The following is a 20,894-nucleotide window of genomic DNA, read 5'->3' as shown; positions in this document are numbered from 1 at the left end:
CTCAAGACTCCTTTGTTGTGAATTCTTTGTTTAGCTTGGTGTCCATTTTTAAATTGGGTTATTTGGTTTTTTGGTGTTTAACTTCATAAGATTTTTTTTTTATAAATTTTGCATATTAACAGTCTGTCAGATGTAGGGTTAGTGAAGATCCTTTTCTGTTCTGTAGGCTGTTATATTGTATTATTGAAAGTGTCCTTTGTTCAGAAGCTTCACAGTTTCATGGGATCCAATTTATCAATTGTTGATCTTAGAGACTGACACATTGATGTCTTGTTCAGAAAATTGTCTCCTGTACCAATCCTTTCAAGGATATTTCACACTTCCACTTTTACTTCAATGAGATGTAATGTATCCGGTTTTATATTGAGTGCCTTAACCTACTTATACTTGACTTTTTCCAAGGGTGATGAATATCGATCTATTTGCATTTTTCTACATGTAGACATCCAGTTAGACCAGCACCATTTGTTGAAGATGCTTTCATTTTTCCACTGTATTGTTCTGCCTGCTTTATGAAAAGTCAAGTGTTCATAGGTATGTGCATTTACTTGTGAGTCATGGATTTGATCCATTGACTAATGGTCTATTTCTCTGCCAATACCATGGAGTTTTTATAACTGATATTCTGTAGTACACCTTGAGGTTAAGGATGGTTCAGGGATTACTCCTGAAGTGTTTTATTATTCAGGATTCTTTTGGCTATCCTGTGTTTATAATTTTCCCATATGAAGTTGAGAATTGCTCTTTCAAGGGCTATAAAAAATTGTGTTGGAATTTAGATGGAGACTGCATTTAATATATAGATTGCTTTTGGTAACATGGCCATTTTCATTATGTTAATCCTACCTATCCATGAGCATCAGAGATCAATCTATCTTCTGATATTTTCTTCAGTTTCTTCAGGAATTTGAGGTTCTTGTAGTATAGATCTTTCAGTTGCTTCATTAGAGTTACACCATGATATTTTATAGTATTTGTGGCTATTGTAAAGAGTGCTGTTTCATTAATTTCTTTCTAGGTCAGTTTATTATTTTTATAAAAGAGGGCTACTGATTTCTTTGAATTAATACTTTATCCAGCCACATTGGTGAAGCCTTTTGTCAGCTCTAGGAGTTCTCGGGTAGAAATTTGTGGTCTTTTATGTATACTATAATATAATTGGCAAATAGTGAGGTTTTGCCTTCCTTTTCATTGTATCAGCTTGATGTCCTTTAGTTGTATTGCTATAGCTAGAACTTCAAGTGCCAAGTTGAAGAAATAGTCTTTAAAAATCAGTGTCTAGGGAAATCCAACTATGTAATGCAAGAAAGATATAAAATTAATTATTATAATACAACTATAATCAATTAATCAATATGGTGGCTATATTTCTTTACTTTGGCTAGTCTGCAATACCCACACAGAGAAATTAATATTTATTTTAAGCAAAACCCCAATATGAGAGCAGTTAAATGACTTATGTTAACTCCAAATATTAACTTGTATACCCCCAAGCAAACTCACATCTCTATGATAGTTTAATATTGTTCCAGCTCTCTGTGCTTTACATGTTTCTTCTACAGCATCTTCTTGAACCTTCTTCTCATGACTCCAATCTGAATCCCCCCTCGCTATTCTCCTTCCCCACTCTACTTTCTGGAGGAATTTTCAGCCCTATTCTCTGTTTTACCCAGCCTTTGGGTACTCAGCATTTATTGACAAGATAAGAACAGTAAGATTTTTTTTACAAAAACTTGAGACATGAGATTTTAGACATAAGCACTCCAATGTTGTGTTCAGGTTGAAAAAATTTGAGGGTAGAGATGCTAGTATTTGAATAGCTACTAGATATTTTCTACACAGTGCAGGAACCACTCCTATAAGGGCAAATCTTGTATGAGAATGAGGTGCCTGAAAAATCTCCTAATAAAATACCAAATTACATGAGGTTCTGTTGTAGATAAAATTCAACAACAATGTCTTTCAGGTCAGGCTGCAAGTGATTATTTCCTACAATTGTATCTTGGCAATCTCTCACTGAAAATGTAGGCCACAATGGGCTTAGCCGAACAGAACTCTCCATGTGAGTGGACACTCCCTTCACTCATTTATAAAATCTGTGTACTGAGTAGTATGTGAGAGATAACAGAATGCCATGTAACTGATCTACCCAAGTCTCTGCCCCTCTCATTGTTATTGACATTGAGTCTTTGCCTGCTTTTTGTCTCAGACTGGAGACCATTGAAGACCCATGAGAATCCTTGACTAGAACCCATAGGAAGGTTTCTTTATATAGGGTTTCAGTGTCTCATTTCCAGATGCAATATTTCCAATGGCAGAAATGTGAGAAACCATCACAGGGACATGGGTTATTGAGTATCTCCATTCTGCTAAGAATCCATCCAAGTAGCTCTGTGAAAAAAATGGCATCCCATGCTCTCCCTGAGAGGTAATCAATGGACATGAGTCTACTATCCCTGATTTCTTCTCTTTAAAGTCTTTTACGACATTTCCATTCAACTTTTTGTTCCATGGGCACCAGAGACCTTCAATGGCTAAGTACATAGAACTGTTCAGAAAGCCACTTTTAAGAATGTAAGCCTTTTGGTTCCACACTTTTATAGACTCCTAATCCAAACATAATTAAGGCCCCCCAAAATCTTAGTAAATCCTTAAAATTCACACAATAGTAATACATGAAAATGAGTTGTAAGATGAAACACACATATATAGTAGCTTTATAAAGATTTCTAATATGTGGGCTTCATCTCAGGCCAAGTGTGTTACTGTCATAGAAAGGAACATTGATTATTCTGAGAGATTATCATGTGACTACCATGAGTGACTTGATGCTCAGACTCTTGGATTCTAAATTATCCTTGTATTCCTTAGCAAACAACTAAGGAAAACCACAGAAATCTCAGGTGTCAGCTTCCCACATCTTCCCTAATGAATCCTTCATCATCCCTGCTCTAATTCAACTTACCCTCAATGTTCACCATGACATTTCAGCTTTCTGAGTCAACTGCATACCTGCATAGATATATGGGCATCTTATAGTGCCACATACTGAGATGATATTCATTATTTTCAGCAAACTATTGGTGCATGTTTTAAACATGTACTGGATCAAAAGAAATTTTTTGAAATATAAACCCATTGTGGGACAGAGAGCATAACTGAATTCTCTACCAAGATCAACATTTTAAACATTTGGCTATAATTCTGACAAAGTTGCTTAAACCATGTGTTGGGTTCCAGAAATAGTCTCACAAACCACATAAACACTGATCTCAGTCAGACAGGGATTCATTATTGAGCATAAGGCCAAGGACTCACTGATTGGGCCATGGTCCAGACTCAGAAAATGATCCATGACCCAGAGTTAAGATACTCCAGGGTTTTTAAGTCCCATATCCACAAACACCAAGCCAAGTTATTTCACCTATCAGGATTTAGGGGAAGGGGATTTCCTTAGGAATATATCTTTGTTATATATTTATCCTGCTTTTATTGGCTGGAGTATTCAACTGCGGCAGAGGCTATTCCTTGTCTAATATTCATGTCCTATACCAGGATGACACTTGTCTATCATTCATGTCTAGGATGTCAGTTTCCAGAGATACCTTGGTAAGTCAATATTTACTGTCCCAGGTGCATCTTATACCAGTAAATCTTATTCACAGGTGCAGAAAGTACTGTTAGATGCTTGGTTCCAGTCCCAGCTTACTTTGGTTAAGTATACAAAACAGTTCTAGTGACTTTTATAGTGATTGATTTCCAAGGACACGGAACATAATAAAGTATGTAATCAATCTCGGCACTAGAAAGTTTCCTATTAACAGCAGAAATATGTGAGAAAGTTTCTTTATAATGGAATGCTGACCAAGAAACTGTTTTCTAGGCCTTATCACCCTTATCTTTGGTTTAAAACAAATACCATCTGTATTTTTCTAGACATTATCTTTGGTTTAAAACAAATACCTTCTGTATTTTTCTAGACATTTTCAATAAATTTGAAGATGAAGAAGACTTGTCTTCCATAGGGGCAGTGGCTCAGTCCATTTAAAAAGCAACTGTAGGTAGCATGATAGATAATCCTCTTTTGTCCTTTGAACACATGTCCCTGACTGAGACTAGAGTGCACTGGACATCAGTAGAGATTTCTGAGAAGGACCAATATATACTTTTGGGCATATGCCTGAAGTCTAAGAAAAACAAGAATTTTGTGATGACTTTGAAGGTGGTTGTGGGACTGTGACAGGCAGCCTATTTTGGTTGAATCAGGCTTGCTCCAGTGACCCAATAAAGAAATCTACAAGGGACAGAAAGGTGAGCCACATTCCCAGAATCAGGTGTCTGTCCATAATTCTGTGACTATCAATCACGCAATGTTCCAAGCTTCTGGCATTTTGGCTAGACTCCACCCCCACAGTTACCCAACTATAGCCAGTTATTCTCCTACCCACAGTTATGTAGCAAAAGCAAGGTAACACAGCCCAATATAAGAGGGGGTGCTTGGCCCCTCCTTTCTCTCTTTAGCCCTCTTTCTTACTCTCTACTCTTCCTTCTCTCTCTTTCCCTCCCCCCTCTCTCCACTTGGCCATGGCTGGTCTCCCTCTTTCTATCTTCTCTCCTTTCTCCCCAACCTTTCTAAAATAAAGCTCTAAAACCATAGACTGTCTCTGATCATGAAGGCTCCCAGTGCTTTAATAATGGGATAGGCTTTCTTCTAATGAGCCGTGTCTAACCTTTCTCCAGAAGACCATCCTGTGCTCCAGCCATGGACCTGACCAAGGACTCTTGCCTGTGTGGGAACTATTGAGTGCCCCCTCTCCCCTGCCTGTCAGGGACCAGGTTGAGAAAACCCAGGCATCTTACACCCAGGGCATCCTGCAGCCCAGGTGTTTTCACAGTATGTAGCTAAGAGCCACATAGTTCTTTGTCAAGAGCCCTTTCCCCTCTCCCTCTGCAAGGCCACTCCTGGGAACCAGCAAGACCTAAACAGATATCAAGGACTGAGGGTGTCTTCTCACATTCCAGAGCTGCCCAGAGCTGTCACCTTGAACTGTCAGGAGGATCCGGACCCCNAGANAGGCTCTTAGATAAGCCGCCCTATGTCCCAGGGCAGTGGCNCCAAGGACCCTAGATGAATCACTAAATGTATTAGACTTTCAAATAACTCTTCCCAATTATTTCTCTCACTGTATACCTTTGATCACCCCTCTCAAAATTGTATTTAACCTGAGCATCTCCCCTTAGTAAAAGAGACTATGACACATGCATGGTCTCAGTCTCTTTCTTTATTACCCTTTCTCTCTAGGTTTGTAATCCCCTTCAAGGATCATCGAATAAAGTGTCCCGCGGGCCCTGCCCTCTTCTGCCTTCATCCCTGGGGCCAAGTGCAGCCCTGGGGTCCCTATTCTGTTCTCAGCTCCTCTGCCATATCCAGTATAGGATGACAGAGACTGAGAACCTGGTACCTGGGGCTGCCCCTTGTCTACCTCATGCTGTGTGGGGTCAGTGGCTTAACACAGTCAGACACCCACCCGAGGCTGTGTGGAAAGCATGCACAGTCCTCCCATGTCCTGCCCAGAGCACCAAAACTCTGGCAGGACACGGGTTCTCTCCCATTCCCCTCTTTCCCCTACACCTTCAGTATAGCAGATGATGAGGTAAAATAAAGCCACAGCCTCAGTATCAGAGCCATAGACATTGGCCAGAGCCCGTAAGCCTTATAAGTACAAAGCAGAATTAGACACATGATTGAGGTACCAACTCACTGTCTCATTTGTTTTGACAAGTTACTCCTTTTTTAGATTCCTTTATTGCCACTCATAAAATGAAGGTGTCAGTAATTTCTAGAGGCGTTGCAAGGGGGCAAGGGAGCTTTCTCAGCACAGAAAGGAGAGTTGGACAGTCTTTGCTGACAGAGTGTCATGCAACAGAGAAAAGGAATTTGCTAGGAGATGGAGTGACTCAGGTATGATGATCCAGAAAATCTCAAACCTGACTGGTGATCAATCAGGTGGTTCTTTATTTATACAGGTTACACTGAACAAAGACATACTAATGATTATCCTAGTGATATAGAGTATATATTTGACTTTTCATTACATGTCCATGGTTACAAGTTCAGTCACAATTAGAAAATACAAACAAAATAGATTGTTCTTGTTATTCGCCTTATGACTCCAATTTAAAGAATTCAAGAAATGTCACCTGCAAAGAAAACACATTTAATATATAGCAAACTGCTACTAGTATGGCAATGTTTGCTCTTAGAAAGTCTTCCTGAAAAATAGTAAATATCTGAACTTGTCTTTTAATGAATAACAAAAACTAACACATAACTTATTTTACTATATATTTCACCATCTGTGCTATAAAGTAGGATATGTTTACTTTAGTCAATATATCATATTTACTGAGTTTTATTCCTTCAGGAGAGTACCCTGTATGCCCCCCATCTTTAAATGTCAATCTTTGAAACTTCTAAGCATATAATAAAGAGACCTTCACTCTATAGTCTTTTCTACTGGCAAGTCACATTTTGTCAATTGTCTTTGTTGATCTGCATCAATTATACTGTTTGAGTTACCTCAGGGATAAGAAGATTCCAAGAGTATGTGCAAATATGTTGCTACTGGTCTCTAAACCATAATGAACACTTCCAAATACAGGCAAGATAAAGTTAGGGATATCTCATCTTCATAAGGAGGAGTGGGTAATGCTCTTATGTGATTGATTGTCACAATCCTCTCCATGGGATGGTGTAAGTATGTGTTCCAAGATGGGAACCTGGTCAGGAGTATATAAATGCCAAAGATTCTTAGATATTATGGAGATTTATGAACCCACTTGATCTTAACTAGTTTTATATCTGTTGTCATGGTCCACTGCCACACCGAAAAGGGAAGAAAATATTTTAAAAAAATTAGAAGAAATGAAGAGATACAGGAAGATGAAGAGTCATGCATGAAGAGAAAATATTAACTCACTCTGGATGAAGCAGAAAAGTCGAGCTCCAACCTTTTTACAAGCATACATGTACATACACTCATATATAGAATGGAGCAAAGCCCCATCAAGAAAGGTCCAGTAACCTGTGTTTTTTTGTTCTCAATATTTGTACTGTCTCTGAAAATATTACCTAATACCATCAAGTATGACCCTTACAGCAGGAAACTGGATGACAAGACTTTTTAAATAACTTTGTATTCCAATATCATCCTGACAAGTTTAAGGCAATATTTCATGTCATAAATTGGTAAGACCTAGGGAATTTCAGGAGGTTTGGAGTGCAACAGAAATACCAATTCTGAGAATAATAGGAATAGAAGAAGATGAATATTGCCCATGCAAATGGCCAGAGAACATCTTCAACTAAATCATAGATGAAACTTCACTAACCTAAACAAAAAAATTAGCCATAAATGTACAAGGAGCATATATAACTCCACATAGATTGGACTGGAAAAGCAATCTATTTCCCAATATAATAATAAACTAATAGTAATAATAATAGTACTAAAAAATGATGATATTAATGATAATCATGTTGTACAGAAAAAAGGAAGAATATTAAAAGCTCTGAGGGGAAAAGGTCAAATAATATAAAAAGACAGACTGGTCATATTTTAAAAAGGCTTCTCAAAAGAGAAACTAAAAGCCAAATTAAAAATACACAGAATTTAGGAGTCCTGGTTAGGAGGTCATTAAAGCAGGAACAGAAGAGAGAAGAAGGCCAAGGAGTAAGAGAGGACAACGTTGCTTAGATAAGTCATAAAAAATTATCATCTTGAGGTCAGGTCATTTGGTGTTAAGAGAAGTGCAGATAAAACAAAAACATAATAAATAATATTTCAGGATTATCAATCGAAAAATAAATTCTAATAACTTAGAGGATAGCTATCTACACAGCTGTAATGCTCTTTAGGGTTTATATAATGGTTAATTAGGTTTTTTAATCCAAAACTTTAAGATCAAAGATGGGTTAGAACCCAAGTCTCAATTGGAAATTTCTACAACATTAACCTGTAGTGACAGCACTGTGCTTGAAATTGGAGACAGAAGAAATTAACATTACCTCAGCGGTCTGCAAGTGCAGGGATGTATTAATCTTTAAATGTAAGCTCCATGGCATGAAAGGATTGGAGCATGGCCTATATCATGAACAATCAGGGTTGGGGAAGCATTGTCATCAGATAATCAAGGTCCAAACATCTTGCTGACAAGAGTTTACATGGATTGCAGTAAATTTAAGAGGTAGCTTGATTTATTAACCTTGATTTATTTGTTGTCCTTTACTTAAGGAGGTCAGTTGGCAGGGCATATGACTTGAGCAAGTTGTTTCTTGCCTAAATTATGCTTGATGAAAGAAATTTGAGGCTTTTGAAGCAAAAGACTTTAACTAATCATCACAAATTTATTTTAATTGGTGACTGCACCAACATGAAGAGCTCACGTTGCTGGGTTTGAAAGGCAGTTACCATAAGGAATCAGACCTACTATATTTTTTGACATGATATATCATATGTTGATGCAGGAAACTTTCTTGGGATCAAATTGTAAGCTGTGCTGTTAAAATAGTCCCAGTGTAAATGCCTAAGTGTCACAACATGGAGATGTCTGCTTTGCAGTACTCCAAACTATCCACTCCAGAGTTTGGGGAAAACTGATGATTTAAAATTTTGCAGGAAATTGTGTACACATCTCATATTTTGCGTGAGTGAACCATGCATTTCTGACTTTAGAAGTAGCAAAGATTCTTGGTTATGCAGACCTGGCATAATTCCACACTGTATCAGATGTTCCCATGTAATGAGTATCCACCACACACCAGAAATAATTTTCTAGGCATGGGATCAAGCAACCGACCACTCCAATACTCATGAGGTACAGTTTTGAACATAGTCTCTGAGAAATTTCAGGAAAATGACTTAAAGTTTTGTGCATATGTTTTTACATTTCTCTCTGACTCTTTCTTTCTTTCTTTCTTTCTTTCTTTCTTTCTTTCTTTCTTTCTTTCTTTCTTTCTTTCTTTCTTTCTTTCTTTCTTATTATTTTGTTTATTTACTTTTATAATGCTATCCCGAAAGTTCCCTATACCCCACCCCCACCCCTGCTCCCCTACCCACCCACTCACACTACTTGGCCCTGGCCTTCCCCTGTGCTGTGCCATATAAAGTTTACAAGACCAAGGTCACTCTCTTCCCAGTGATGGCTGATTAGGCCATCTTCTGCTACATATTCAGCTAGAGACTCGAGCTCATGGGGTACAGGTTAGTTCATATTGTTGTTGCACCTACAGTTTGCAGCCCCCTACAATTCCTTGGGTACTTACTCTAGGTCCTCCGATGGGGGCCCTGTGTTCCATCCAATAGCTGACTGTGAGCATTCACTTCTGTGTTTGCCAGGCACTGGCATAGCCTCACATGTGGCTGCTATATCAGGGTCCCATCAGCAGAAACTTGTTGGCATGTGCATTAGTATCTGCATTTGGTGGCTGATGATGGGATGGATTCCTGGATGGGGTAGTCTCTGGATAGTCCATCCTTTCATGTTAGCTCTCAATTTTGTCTCTGTACCTATNTCCTTTCATGGGTATTTTGTTCCTCATAAAAGGATGTTAAATGTACTCACCAAAAGTATGGCAAAAGGAGGAGACCAAGGAGTGAACTAACCATAATGTTATCAACAATTTTCCTTGAGAATAAGTGCCCTTAACATTCTTCATGAATGGTGAAGAATAAGGAACTCACTTGGCTGTGCCCCAGACTTCTGAAAGCACTACACTGAATGGGAGGATGCCCAACCTGATACAACTCATCACAAAGTATATGCCCCTATACACTCATCTGAAATAATTGAGCCAAAAATTGATTTTATTCTATCATTGTATGAATGCCAACCACAAATTATACTACAACAATCAAAATGTCTTTACGGTTTTTCCCAGAACTCTTTCATATGCATTTCAGAAATTGTTATATTTGACAAGTGTGAAACACCTGCCTTCATCCCAGTGCTCCTACAAGGTAACAGCAATCTGTGGCAATTGTACAAGACAGTTGTACTGTAGACTAACTTCAGCATCTTCACAACTACATAGTACCTGAAATGTGTAAGTGTTCCTGATATTTCTGAGCCAGGTTCTGGCCGATGGAAGGCAAAGAGGCTGCCATGCAGTCTTGGGTTTCCCATTTACAGACGGAGCATAAACATGTTGTCAGTGAGCTCCAGTTTTGCTGACCACACTCCCTCCTGGTGTAGAGTAAACATATGCACAACCTGCTCAGCCTTCTTTTCTCAAATGCTTTGGGACACCCAACATAGACATAAGGTTCCACAGGCTTTGTTACTATGTGACATTGCCCTGGAGCAAATAAGATGCTACTCAAATTGGAATCCTGCCAGTTGCTGTTATACTCTACAAATCTGTATTTGAGGTTTCTAAGTTTCTTTATAATAGTCAATGCAGCTGGGCAGTGGTGGTGCATATCTTTAATCCCAGCACTTGGGAGAAAGAGGCAGGCTGATTTCTGAGTTTGAGGTCAACCAGTATGGTCCTCAAAGTGAGTTCCAGGACAGCCAGTGGTACACACACACACACACACACACACACACACACACACACACAAGAAAAAAAAAACTGTCTCAAAAAAAGCCCATCAAAAAATGCCAATGCTAATCATCATTCTTAATGTTTTGTGATTTAAATTTATTGTATAGCAATAATCATTTATGTTTTGATAAAATCCATGAAAAAATCATCAAAAGGAATGATTGTTTTCTCTCACAGTTCCAGAAAACAGTCTCTGATATCAAAGAGATGTGGCGGCTGGTGTTTTGAGCATTTGGTAACTTTATTTCTAGCCAGGAAAGAAATAAGTGAATTCAAGTGATCATCAAGGATTTTCCTTTTTTAAATCACATCCGGTACAGTAATAGTTGCCTGAATCTACTAATTCAACTTACCAAGTCTAGATTATCCCCTACAGATGGTAATGTTCAGTGATTATAAATCCTGTTAAGCCCAAATAATCAAATTACTAATCATATACATCCAATGAAATGTATTTAGACAGATATTCATAAAAAATGAGTAGCTGATATGACACCCTTTTCAATTATCTCCATATTTTATCATAATTATATGAATTACACTTACACTCACCAAAGAGTCATGTCACATTTATAAATTAATGTCCATCTCTTGAAGCAGTGTAAATTTACAGTAACATCATTTTATTTTATCAGTTACCAGTATTTTATAAGTTCATAAACTGTTTGCATGTATGATAAATTCTCAGTGAATAATGTTTCCTGGATTATGTAGATTTGATGTTTGGAATACTCATCTTTGACATATTTACTATTTTGAACAGATTGTATGGTTATAAATGTGTGCATATTGGTGCATTTGACATCCATGGGAGAAGCATCTCAACTACCCTGAACTTGGAGTTACAGCTGGAGTAAGCTCACTGTTGTGAATACTGAGAAATGAACTTGGCCTTTACTCCAGAGAGCACTATGTGCCCTTAAACATTTGGTCTCTCCTAGACCCTTAAGTTTGGTAACTCTTAAATCCTTGGTGTACTAACATATTGATTACCTATGCAATTAGTGTTTGGAGATCAAAGTATATTTTAGATTTCTATACCACATATCCTTCAGACAATAATTTTGAAGGGATTGAGTGGAAGGAAGGTGGAGAAACATACATCTCAGGTAATGAATTACAGATTCATTCAGGCTTTGAGTGGCAGGATTGAAAACTGGTGAGAAACAAATTACCCATGTCCTGGCCTAGGTCTGCTTTTTCCCTTGAAATTTGCAGTCATATTTTCACACCAGGCTAGAATTGGAGAAAATTAAAAGTAGCAAGGGGGATGGGTTAGACGGTCTGTTAGCTGACCTTAGTATGGGAGGAATAGCCTTCTGCAGGGAAGTTTTTCTGTGAACATGCTCTGTTTACTTTTGTGTACAATGGCTATATGAATATTGGAGAGTCTGTATGTATTTTCTGGGTGAGTCTACATCACTGGCTGGGATCAAGGTGCTGCTACTTCCTCATTTTCATGAATGGAATTTCATGTGCTAGCTGTAACTCTTCTTATGAGAGGAGGTTTATATTGAAACCTGGTCAGCAGGCTATGTGACCACCTCTTGGCTAGCAGGGGTTGGTGTTGTAACCTAAGGCTATGTGTACCCTGGGAGGAGCAGGAGGAATGCAGTCTTATTCCTGCCAGACTCAGGATGCAATTTATGATGTACAGGCATACCATTATGTCACTATTGCTCTGAATAGCTCCCCTGGTTGCACAGGTTTCTCTTCTGACACCTAAGTGAAGCACTGAGTTGAGATCAATCTTCAGCCATGTGGCATGGTCCTGAGTTTATCCTATCAGGTACATATATCAATGGCTCTGGATTGAAGTCTTCAACATTGTTGTTGTGACATAATTATCTAACTTCTATCCCTCAGGATCACTGCCAGGTACTTGCTCCTCTTACAACTCAAGCAAATATTCTGAATACATATATAAGCTCCTTCTTCAGCATTCTCTCCTGCTTTCCTGTACACCCAAGGCTCAGTGTCAGGGATGAATATGGTCAAAGGTCAGATTCCCAATATCTAGCATGTTAACTATAGTGATTTTGTCATAGAGACTGAGGATGTGTTCCCATAAAATGAGTGGTTTTATCATATTTATCAAAGATGTGTGTGAAGCTTGAAAATGTTTATAGATTTAAGGTGAAAAATAAGTATTGGGAGCCTGTTCCAAATTTTAGTCAACTACATAGCAGGTGGATCTTTTTAAAGGAGTCAGTTAGATTCTCTGAGCCACAATAAGTTCGTGTTTCTCTATCAAGAACTGTCTGTTGCACCAGTCTTTGTCAATATGTGCACTGACATTTTACACAAGATAATGTGTAAAATTATTGTTGGTATGTCAAAAGTAGTGTTCCCATTGACTTATAGATATGTGGGTGACTTGGGAAATTTAGCATTGCTTGAATCACACAAGAGTGAGGCTACAATGATGCTGGAGGCAGAATTGGATTACCACCCAAAATTAAGAATTCCTTTTGGAAGGAGTGGCCACCTGATACAAATACTGTCTATGATAATCTTCTGTTATTTGCTGGAGTATTAGTGGTGACATGGGAATCAAAAGATCTGTAGGCTCAGAAGTGTGTATGAATGAAATGTAATATGGATCATACTTGGTAGATGTTCTCTAAGGACCAGCACTAAAGTTCTTTTCCAAGGTTATACCATGGAATGAAATGCAGACCAGGGGCATCATTAGGGAAGTACTGTGACCTGCTCCCTGCATTTCTCATCTCATTACCAAGTGTCATAAAGAACGGGGGTTGTGGATTTGATGGGATATCTTCGCCCTTAAGAATACCTGGAGGACAAGTTTCTAAGCCATCAGAAATGAGACAATTGTCTGCATAGAGATTCATGGATTTTCATGTGTCCTCATCTTTGGAGGGCACTTTTTTAAGGAAAGTAAAAGATGAATAGAATTTTCCAAAAATAACATGAGAAGAGAAAATCTAGGAAGAAAAATAACATGCATAATCAAAAAACAAACTCCCAGTGTAAAGATGGAGACATTCTGGTGTTCAGTGAGTTCATGGGTTCTTAAGAAAAGAGTCCTTTCAAGAAACTACATTCCTCTGAGGGCCTCTTAGACTTCTGCCCTAGCTGAGGTTGAGTTGGGGAAAGACATGCATCCTTTACCCAAGGAGCTTCCTGTGGATCCTGTGTCTCCTAGTAGGGGAGGCGCATTGAATTCAACATGCTGAGACCAAAGCCATAGTCAACCAATCAACAAAGATCTCAGAAGAGGAGGTAGAGTCTTCCATAGACCTGTTAGATCCATTTGGTGATCTCCCAGACAAAACGTGTACCATAGTTTTCCCAAATGAGAGAATCTAATGTCCAATCAAATACAAAGCTCTGTGAGGCCAACTGTCGCCTAGCTCATAAGTGAGATTTTGTGAAGATATAATGGCAGAAAAGAAGACTTGAAGCTAAACCCCAATATATTTCCTTGCCATGTTTTGAAAGATAAACCCTCATGTATTACGGATTTTCAGAAGTAGGTCATTTTGGTGCCTTCTCTACATGTGCAAGATGTTCCTGCATGCATTACATTCAGGTTCCATTGTGTGTATTTCACTAACTTTGCTTTCATGAGGAAAGAAACATTTTAAGACTGACTCAACTAAAGTCTATACAATTCCAGTTAATGAAGAGGGAAAAGGCTGAGCTACTTCTTCAAGAGGACTTTACTCGAGTATCCTGGAACAAAGCACAGAAAGTCCTGGAGGAAAAACACCTCCCATGTATGTCACAAATGTCTGCATAAATTCTACCAACATAGATCGTGAGCCACTTCCACCAAGGAGAGTGGTGTGGAAGAATTACAACTTTCACCTGAGAAATAAGGATGCAAAACAAGATCTAGTAACCAAGGAATATCCTATCTGAAACATAGCAAAGAATCATGGAATCAGGAACAGGCTTCTTGCTGCTAAGCCCATCTGTCTTTGTCCCCACTAACAAGACCAGTATTTCTCTTGAAAAATGAACTCTTCAGAGAAAAATATCAGTAGAATACCATGTCATGTAAGAGAGATATGAGGTCATGAATTGTATTGAGTGGAGAGGATCATGGTCTGGTATGAAATGGCTGGTAAATTGATAGGGAGAGAATAGATGTTTTCCATAGCCATAGTCCCAAGGACAGTATTGATAATTTGGTACAAGAGAGTTTGTACTGAAGTCAGAGATGTGCCTTGGTTATGGATTTGAGCAGATTTGTCTAAAAACCCACCCTCAGTTTTGCCATTGCTCACTTATTTGTGACTGAATAGAGAGATTAAACCACTGTAGAAGAGGGCAGAGTAACTGATGCTCATTTGCCTGGGAAGTACAATCCTAAGAGAGATTTCAGAGGCATGGAGAACATTGGTGTGGAGAAAGACTTTATTTCCATGGCCCTTAGACCTCCAAACATAATTTCAGTGCCGGTGCCAATAAATTTCTGAAGCACTGGTTGGACAGAAGAAAGGTGTCCAGAACTCCGGCTTAGAAGTCCTAGTCATATCTATGTCCACACTCTTCAAGGCCAGGCACATCGATGTGATGATGCTAGTGTTCAAAAGCATTGTTGTTCATCTTCTTATAGTACACCATTCCCATTCTTCCTATCATGTACAAAGCCTCTTCAAAGCTGCGATTCTTTCGTTCATTCAAGAGACTACTTAAAGGACTTTCCTGTATTTCCTGGAAGAAAAATAACTGTTAGCATTGATAGTGTCCAGGGAAAAGGACCAGTGTGCACAATGAGTGAGCAGAATGCAAATGCATAGTAAAACTGAACCAGGACTTCCATTTGACTCTAAAAGTGAAAAGGCTTGTTTTCATGATGAACCATACTAAGCAAGGGTTAATACTTTGCAATTAATTCTGCCAGCCTTCCAAATTCAGAGTTAGGAATCTGTTTTGCAAAAAAGGTAAGACAGTTAGTTTGTCTAGAAGTATCCCACATTTGTCTCTATAGAGAATTAATCTGCATAAAAGCCATCTTCCTTGACAACTGGCCTGGCAAAAGGTGAATGGATTTTACAGTTGCAGAGCCTGAGAACACAGAAAACTAGAAGGGATATAAACACAAGTGTCAGGTGGAGAAGTCAAAGTTTCCTCCATTATTCTCAGTTACTTCCTCCTCATTATTTCCCCTGGATGCATCTAATGAGAGACTCCAACTGAAGCTACTGACTGGGAAACCCTGAGGAAAACATGCCATTATGGGCTGCTGAAGTGGTAGAAATTTCAAGGTTTTAAAGCCTTTTGTAAGCTGCGTACAATGGATAGATGTGAGGAGGCTTAAGTGCACTAGTGATGGATCTTAGTGAGTCTGAGAGTACCACCAGCTGCAGATCTTACACTCTCTAGATGGGATACCTAGGCTAGGTCTCTAATTGTACCTGACACATGGTTGGCTAACAATTCCTGTGTAAGGATAGGAACTGGAATTCATGGAGGGGTAAAGCAAGAATAACTATGTACAGAAGATTATTGTACACATCCTCTGTCTGTCTTGATACAGCATTTTGAGATTCTGACTTGCTCATTCATGACACGTTACCATTGAAGCTAGAAGTATAGTTCAGACACTAGTTCTGCTTTTGCAGAACACATGGGTTCAGTACTTATCTTGGCTAAACATCATCTGCATTCTACTGAATGAACCTAATTTCTTTATCATTCTCCACAGAGAACAATCAAACACAAACATACACACACACACACACACACACCTAACATACATATATCTCAGGTAAAAGAGCCATACACATAAAATTTAAAAATGCAAACTAAATAGAATAGAAGTAATATCCACATCACTAATAGTGCTCCAAAAGAGAAAGTATCTGTCTCACGGTCATGCAAGGAAGGCTAAGGTTCTGATCACAGACCTTATAGATGTAATAGTGCCTGGGGACTGTGTGTCACTTTTCTTGAATCATGTTTCTCTTTCCTCAGGTTTGATTTGGGTCTACTAAGTATCTTGGAATGTTGTTTCATTGTGCTCCTTTTCCTTAAATTTTCTGCCCTAGGTCTCTAGAATAAAAGGAACCACCAATGACTATCCCAAGTCCCCTTTGAAGCTTAGTGTTCCTCTACTGCCCAGTCAAACACCATCTTGGAATCTGTCCTTTTATCAGGACATGGCCTTAGCTCAATTGTTCCCACCTTAGAGTGAAAAGTCCATCTTCTTTACCATAACGACTCAGCTTTGTCTTAATAGAAATAAATGATCAAACAAACAAAAAACAAAATGAAACACAAAAGAAATTCTCACCCAATATATCCTCCATGCAAATAGGGGACTGAATTTAACTATGTTTTTCAGTTTTTGCCTCTCTGTCACAGGTGAACAACTCTATACCACTGTCTTGAATATGGGATCTCACAATACAGTCCAGCTGCAGTTTCCTAAGGATCAATAACTAAATATGACAACCCCAGTTACCATGAATGGAAAGAGTTTGAACTTTCTCTTTGTTGCAGACATAAACTCCACATTCAGGAAGAAGACATACCTGGAGAAAATTTGGAAATTCACGTCCCAACAACTTTTCAAATTCCTTCTCAGTCAGTTCGGCTGCTTTTCCCGCAGAAAAAGTTTTGAAGATCCTGTAGAACATCATGATGTTGTCCTCACTTTTGGTCAATCTTTTGGCCATCTTATACTATTGGAAGAAGAGAAACATAAAGCTGCAAGGAGAAGACTGACTTTTTTACATTTCCTTGACCTGTTCTCTGGAAAGGAACAAATTGGCAGATAAGGAGAATGTCATATAAAAAATGAATACTTGGATCCTGTGGAGACAGATTGTTAGTCACATGTAAAAGATGAGATTTTGAACTTCTAGAGAAAATCAAAAATTAAAGCATTTTGTAACTCTGAGAAACAGTATAAAAAAAACCAACAAACCAGTCAAGGTCAGCAGGAGAGGCTTCCAGGTGGATGGTTTGAAACAATTTTGTGTCAAAGAACAAATAAATAATTCTAACACAGGTAGCTGTGTCCTGCCAGGGGAATCTGGAGATTACTTACCAAAGCAGAAGAACCACCTACAGTGTGCACAAGAGGAGATGCACACAAACATTTATAGGTAGTAGGACTGGGCTGGACATATGACTCTCCCAGGGAAACACTGAGTCACAAATTAATAGTGTGGTGACCCTGCCAAGACGAGACTTGGGACAGCAATAAACTCTCTCCCTCTCCCTCTCCCTCTCCCTCTCCCTCTCCCTCTCCCTCTCTCCTTTATAGTCTTTTAATCTCCCTCTCTGTCTCTCTCCCTCACCCTCCTTTACTCTCCCTTTCTTTCCCTTTTTACTCCCCTTTCCTCTCTCCACTTCCACCTCTCTCCCTCCCCACTATCCCTCCCTCCCTTCCTTCCTTGCTTTTTTTCCCTCTGTTTCTCATTGGAATCTCCAACCTTAATGTACACCTAGACTGAGATGAGGTTTTCACATCCTGTCATTTTTACTCTGACTCTTAATATCATTCAGGGAGTCAACCTGCCTGATAAACATCCTCATCGATTCTCTAATGATCAGAATCCAGCTAAGCATTCATGGGAACTGAAGCGAACAGTTTGACCCCAAGCACAATCCATCTTCTCCCTCCTACCTATGAAGGGATTCCTACCTATGCTTGTATACTTCTGTTAAGTGCTCTAATGAGAATAAATTTTATTCATGACATGTAAGTCATCATTAAAATTTTTGTCAAATAATAAATGCTAATATTTCAGATAAATAATTATAAGTGCATAAAGACATTTGCACAAGAATGCACAGCTTGTGTTTCTTCAAATGGGAACTTTTCTCACATATCTACATTGTTGGTGATGTGAAATGTCAACCACCACCTCTCTCTTGCAGAACAAGTGCACATCCTCAGCACTAATATGGGCACAGAACTCCGAGGATCACTTCCTAATTTTAGTCCAAATTTAAGCCCAGCTCTACAGGATCTTAGGACAAGGAAGATTGCACTTTTGATTTTAATTTATTTTTGTTGTATATTCATTATAATATAATGGGTTTGATTGTGACTTATCATATACATAAAATGCACATGTACTTTACTCACTACATCACCCTTTCTCATACTCACTCATTCCCTTTTTCTGACTCCCTACAATGTGACTTTTCTACCAGACCTTATTTTACTGCAGATAACTGGCAGTATTCCTCTTTGTCATACTGATTAATTTTAACAGGACAATATGTTGATTCTAACAAGAACAGGTTTTTATCAGTCTCAGAGTTAAATAAAACTCCACCTGTATATTGGGTGCTTTAAAAAGGAATTTTTATTTATTTATTCATCTGTATATGGGCACCTAGGTTCATCATATAACTTAGATATTGTACATACCTGAGTTTAAGATTTGTTCCATAGCCATGTAACAAAGGCTGTATGAAGATGTCACAAAATAGATGTATAGGTCAATGGTACAGAATAGATGGCCTACACGTGAACCTATACTGCCTCTTCAATGATTTAATTCCTTAGAGATTATTTTTATTTTTATTTTATGAGTATGGATGTCTTCACTAGATATCTGTTTTTTCACTGTGTGAATCCATTACTTACAGTGTCCAAAATACACAGTTTCCCTGACTATAGAATGGCAGTTGGGGTTTAACTGTCATATGTGTGCTAGAAATTAGACTCATGTCTTGGGAAGAGAAGACTGTGCTTTTCCTATTTAATAATGTCTCAGTGCCACACATTAGGGATTTTTAAAATTTTATCACATGCTTTTATGTATTTATTCACTTTATATGCTGTACACATCCTCCACCCTCCACATCTTCAAATATCACCTTCATACCCACTGCACAGGACCCTTTCCCTTTTCAGAGAGAAGGGGAAGTACCCCCATGGGCACCAGCCCACATTGGTACACAAATCACACCAGGACTAGAATCATTCTTTCCCTCTAAGGTCAATCAAGACAGCCTAGGTAGGGGAAACAGATCCAAAATCATTCAGCAGGCTCACGGGAAACCCCTACTGCAATATTCTAAAGTAGTATCATGTAATTTTTAAATTTGATTTTGTTTATATGTTGTAGTATCTTGATTGATTTTCACATACTGACCCATTCCTGCATTGCTAGAAAGAAACCATCTTGATCTTGGTAGATGATGACTTTAATGTGCTTCTGGATTTGATTTGCAACGATTTTGTTGCATAATTTTCCATCAATATACATCACAGAATTTGGTCAGTTATTCTCTTTTGAATTGGGAGACAGTTATCCTTTTGTCATCACAGTGACTATGGCTTCATAGGATAAGTTTGGCAGTGTTCTTCCTGCTTCAATTTCTAACAGTTTGTAGAGTATTGATACAAGCTCTTGTCTGAAAATCTGGTAGAATTTAGCAGTAAATCCATGTGGCCCTGATCCTTTTTGGTGTAGACACTCTTGGGGACTGCTTTTATTTCTTAGTGGTCATATGACTGTTTAACTAGTTTATTTGATCATGATTTAGTTTGGTAACTTATAATCTAGGAAAATTGTTCATTTCATAAAGTCTTTCCAATTTTTTGGAGCACAGACTTTTGATGTAAGACCAAATGATCCTTCTAATTTATTCAGTTTCTGTAGTTATGTCTTCTTCTGCAAGTCCGATATTATTTATTTGGATACATTTTCTCCATATTTTGGTTAGTTTGGCATTGGTATGTATATCTACAGATTTTTTCAAAGATCCAGCTCATGGTATGTTTGTTTGTTTGTTTGTTTGTTTGTTTTTGATTCTTTGTATCATATACCTTGTTTCTAAGTGCTTGATTTCAGTAATGGCTTTGATTATTTTCTGCCTTGGACTCCTCTTTGGTGTGCTTGCTTCTGTTACTTCTAAAACTTTCATGTGTACTTTTAAACTGCTGATGTGACAATTTTGAAGTTACTTTATTAAGGCATTTATTCCTTTGAATGTTGCTCTTGGTACTGCTTCCATTGTGTCTTCTAAGTCTGGGAATGATATGCCTAAATTTTCAGTGAATTGGAGAAACCTTTCATTTGTTGCTTTATTTCTTCCCTGACCACAAGATCACTGAGTAGAGCTTTGTTCTTATTGCCATTAGTGTGTAGTCTTTCAGTTTTACCTTTGTTGTCAGTGTCCAGGTGAGTTCATGTTGGGCTGATAGGACATACTCTGTTATTTCAATTCTCTTGTATCACTTGAGGTTTGATTGTGACCAATATGAGGTAAATTTTTTAAGAATGTTCCCTTAGGGGAGGAGAAAAATTTATATTCTTTTGTATTTAGATGAAATGTCGATTCTATA

General features: G+C 38.3%; 1 protein-coding gene across 1 annotated transcript; it reads right to left on the bottom strand.

Annotated features, from left to right (window-relative positions):
* Positions 1–15,157: 15,157 nt before the first annotated feature.
* On the bottom strand, positions 15,158–17,259 carry LOC110315571 (protein S100-A9-like). Its single transcript, XM_021189595.1, has 2 exons — positions 17,116–17,259; positions 15,158–15,292 (listed from the first exon to the last, which is right to left on the bottom strand). The coding sequence occupies exons 1-2, from the start codon at positions 17,257–17,259 to the stop codon at positions 15,158–15,160; spliced, it is 279 nt and encodes a 92-aa protein (XP_021045254.1).
* Positions 17,260–20,894: the final 3,635 nt, after the last annotated feature.

Source organism: Mus pahari, unplaced genomic scaffold, assembly GCF_900095145.1.
Source record: "Mus pahari unplaced genomic scaffold, PAHARI_EIJ_v1.1 scaffold_6202_1, whole genome shotgun sequence".
Taxonomy (NCBI): Eukaryota; Metazoa; Chordata; class Mammalia; order Rodentia; family Muridae; genus Mus; species Mus pahari.
Note: the sequence above shows the minus strand (reverse complement) of the source record. Positions and strands in the feature narration are given on the sequence as shown.

What these genes read in the sequence shown, in the direction of transcription:
- LOC110315571 (XM_021189595.1), bottom strand. Translation starts at nt 17,259, where the DNA reads ATGGCCAAAAGATTGACCAAAAGTGAGGACAACATCATGATGTTCTAC. An exon ending in AATTTCCAAATTTTCTCCAG is followed by an intron (nt 15,293 to 17,115) that starts GTATGTCTTCTT and finishes TTTTTCTTCCAG; the next exon opens with GAAATACAGGAAAGTCCTTT.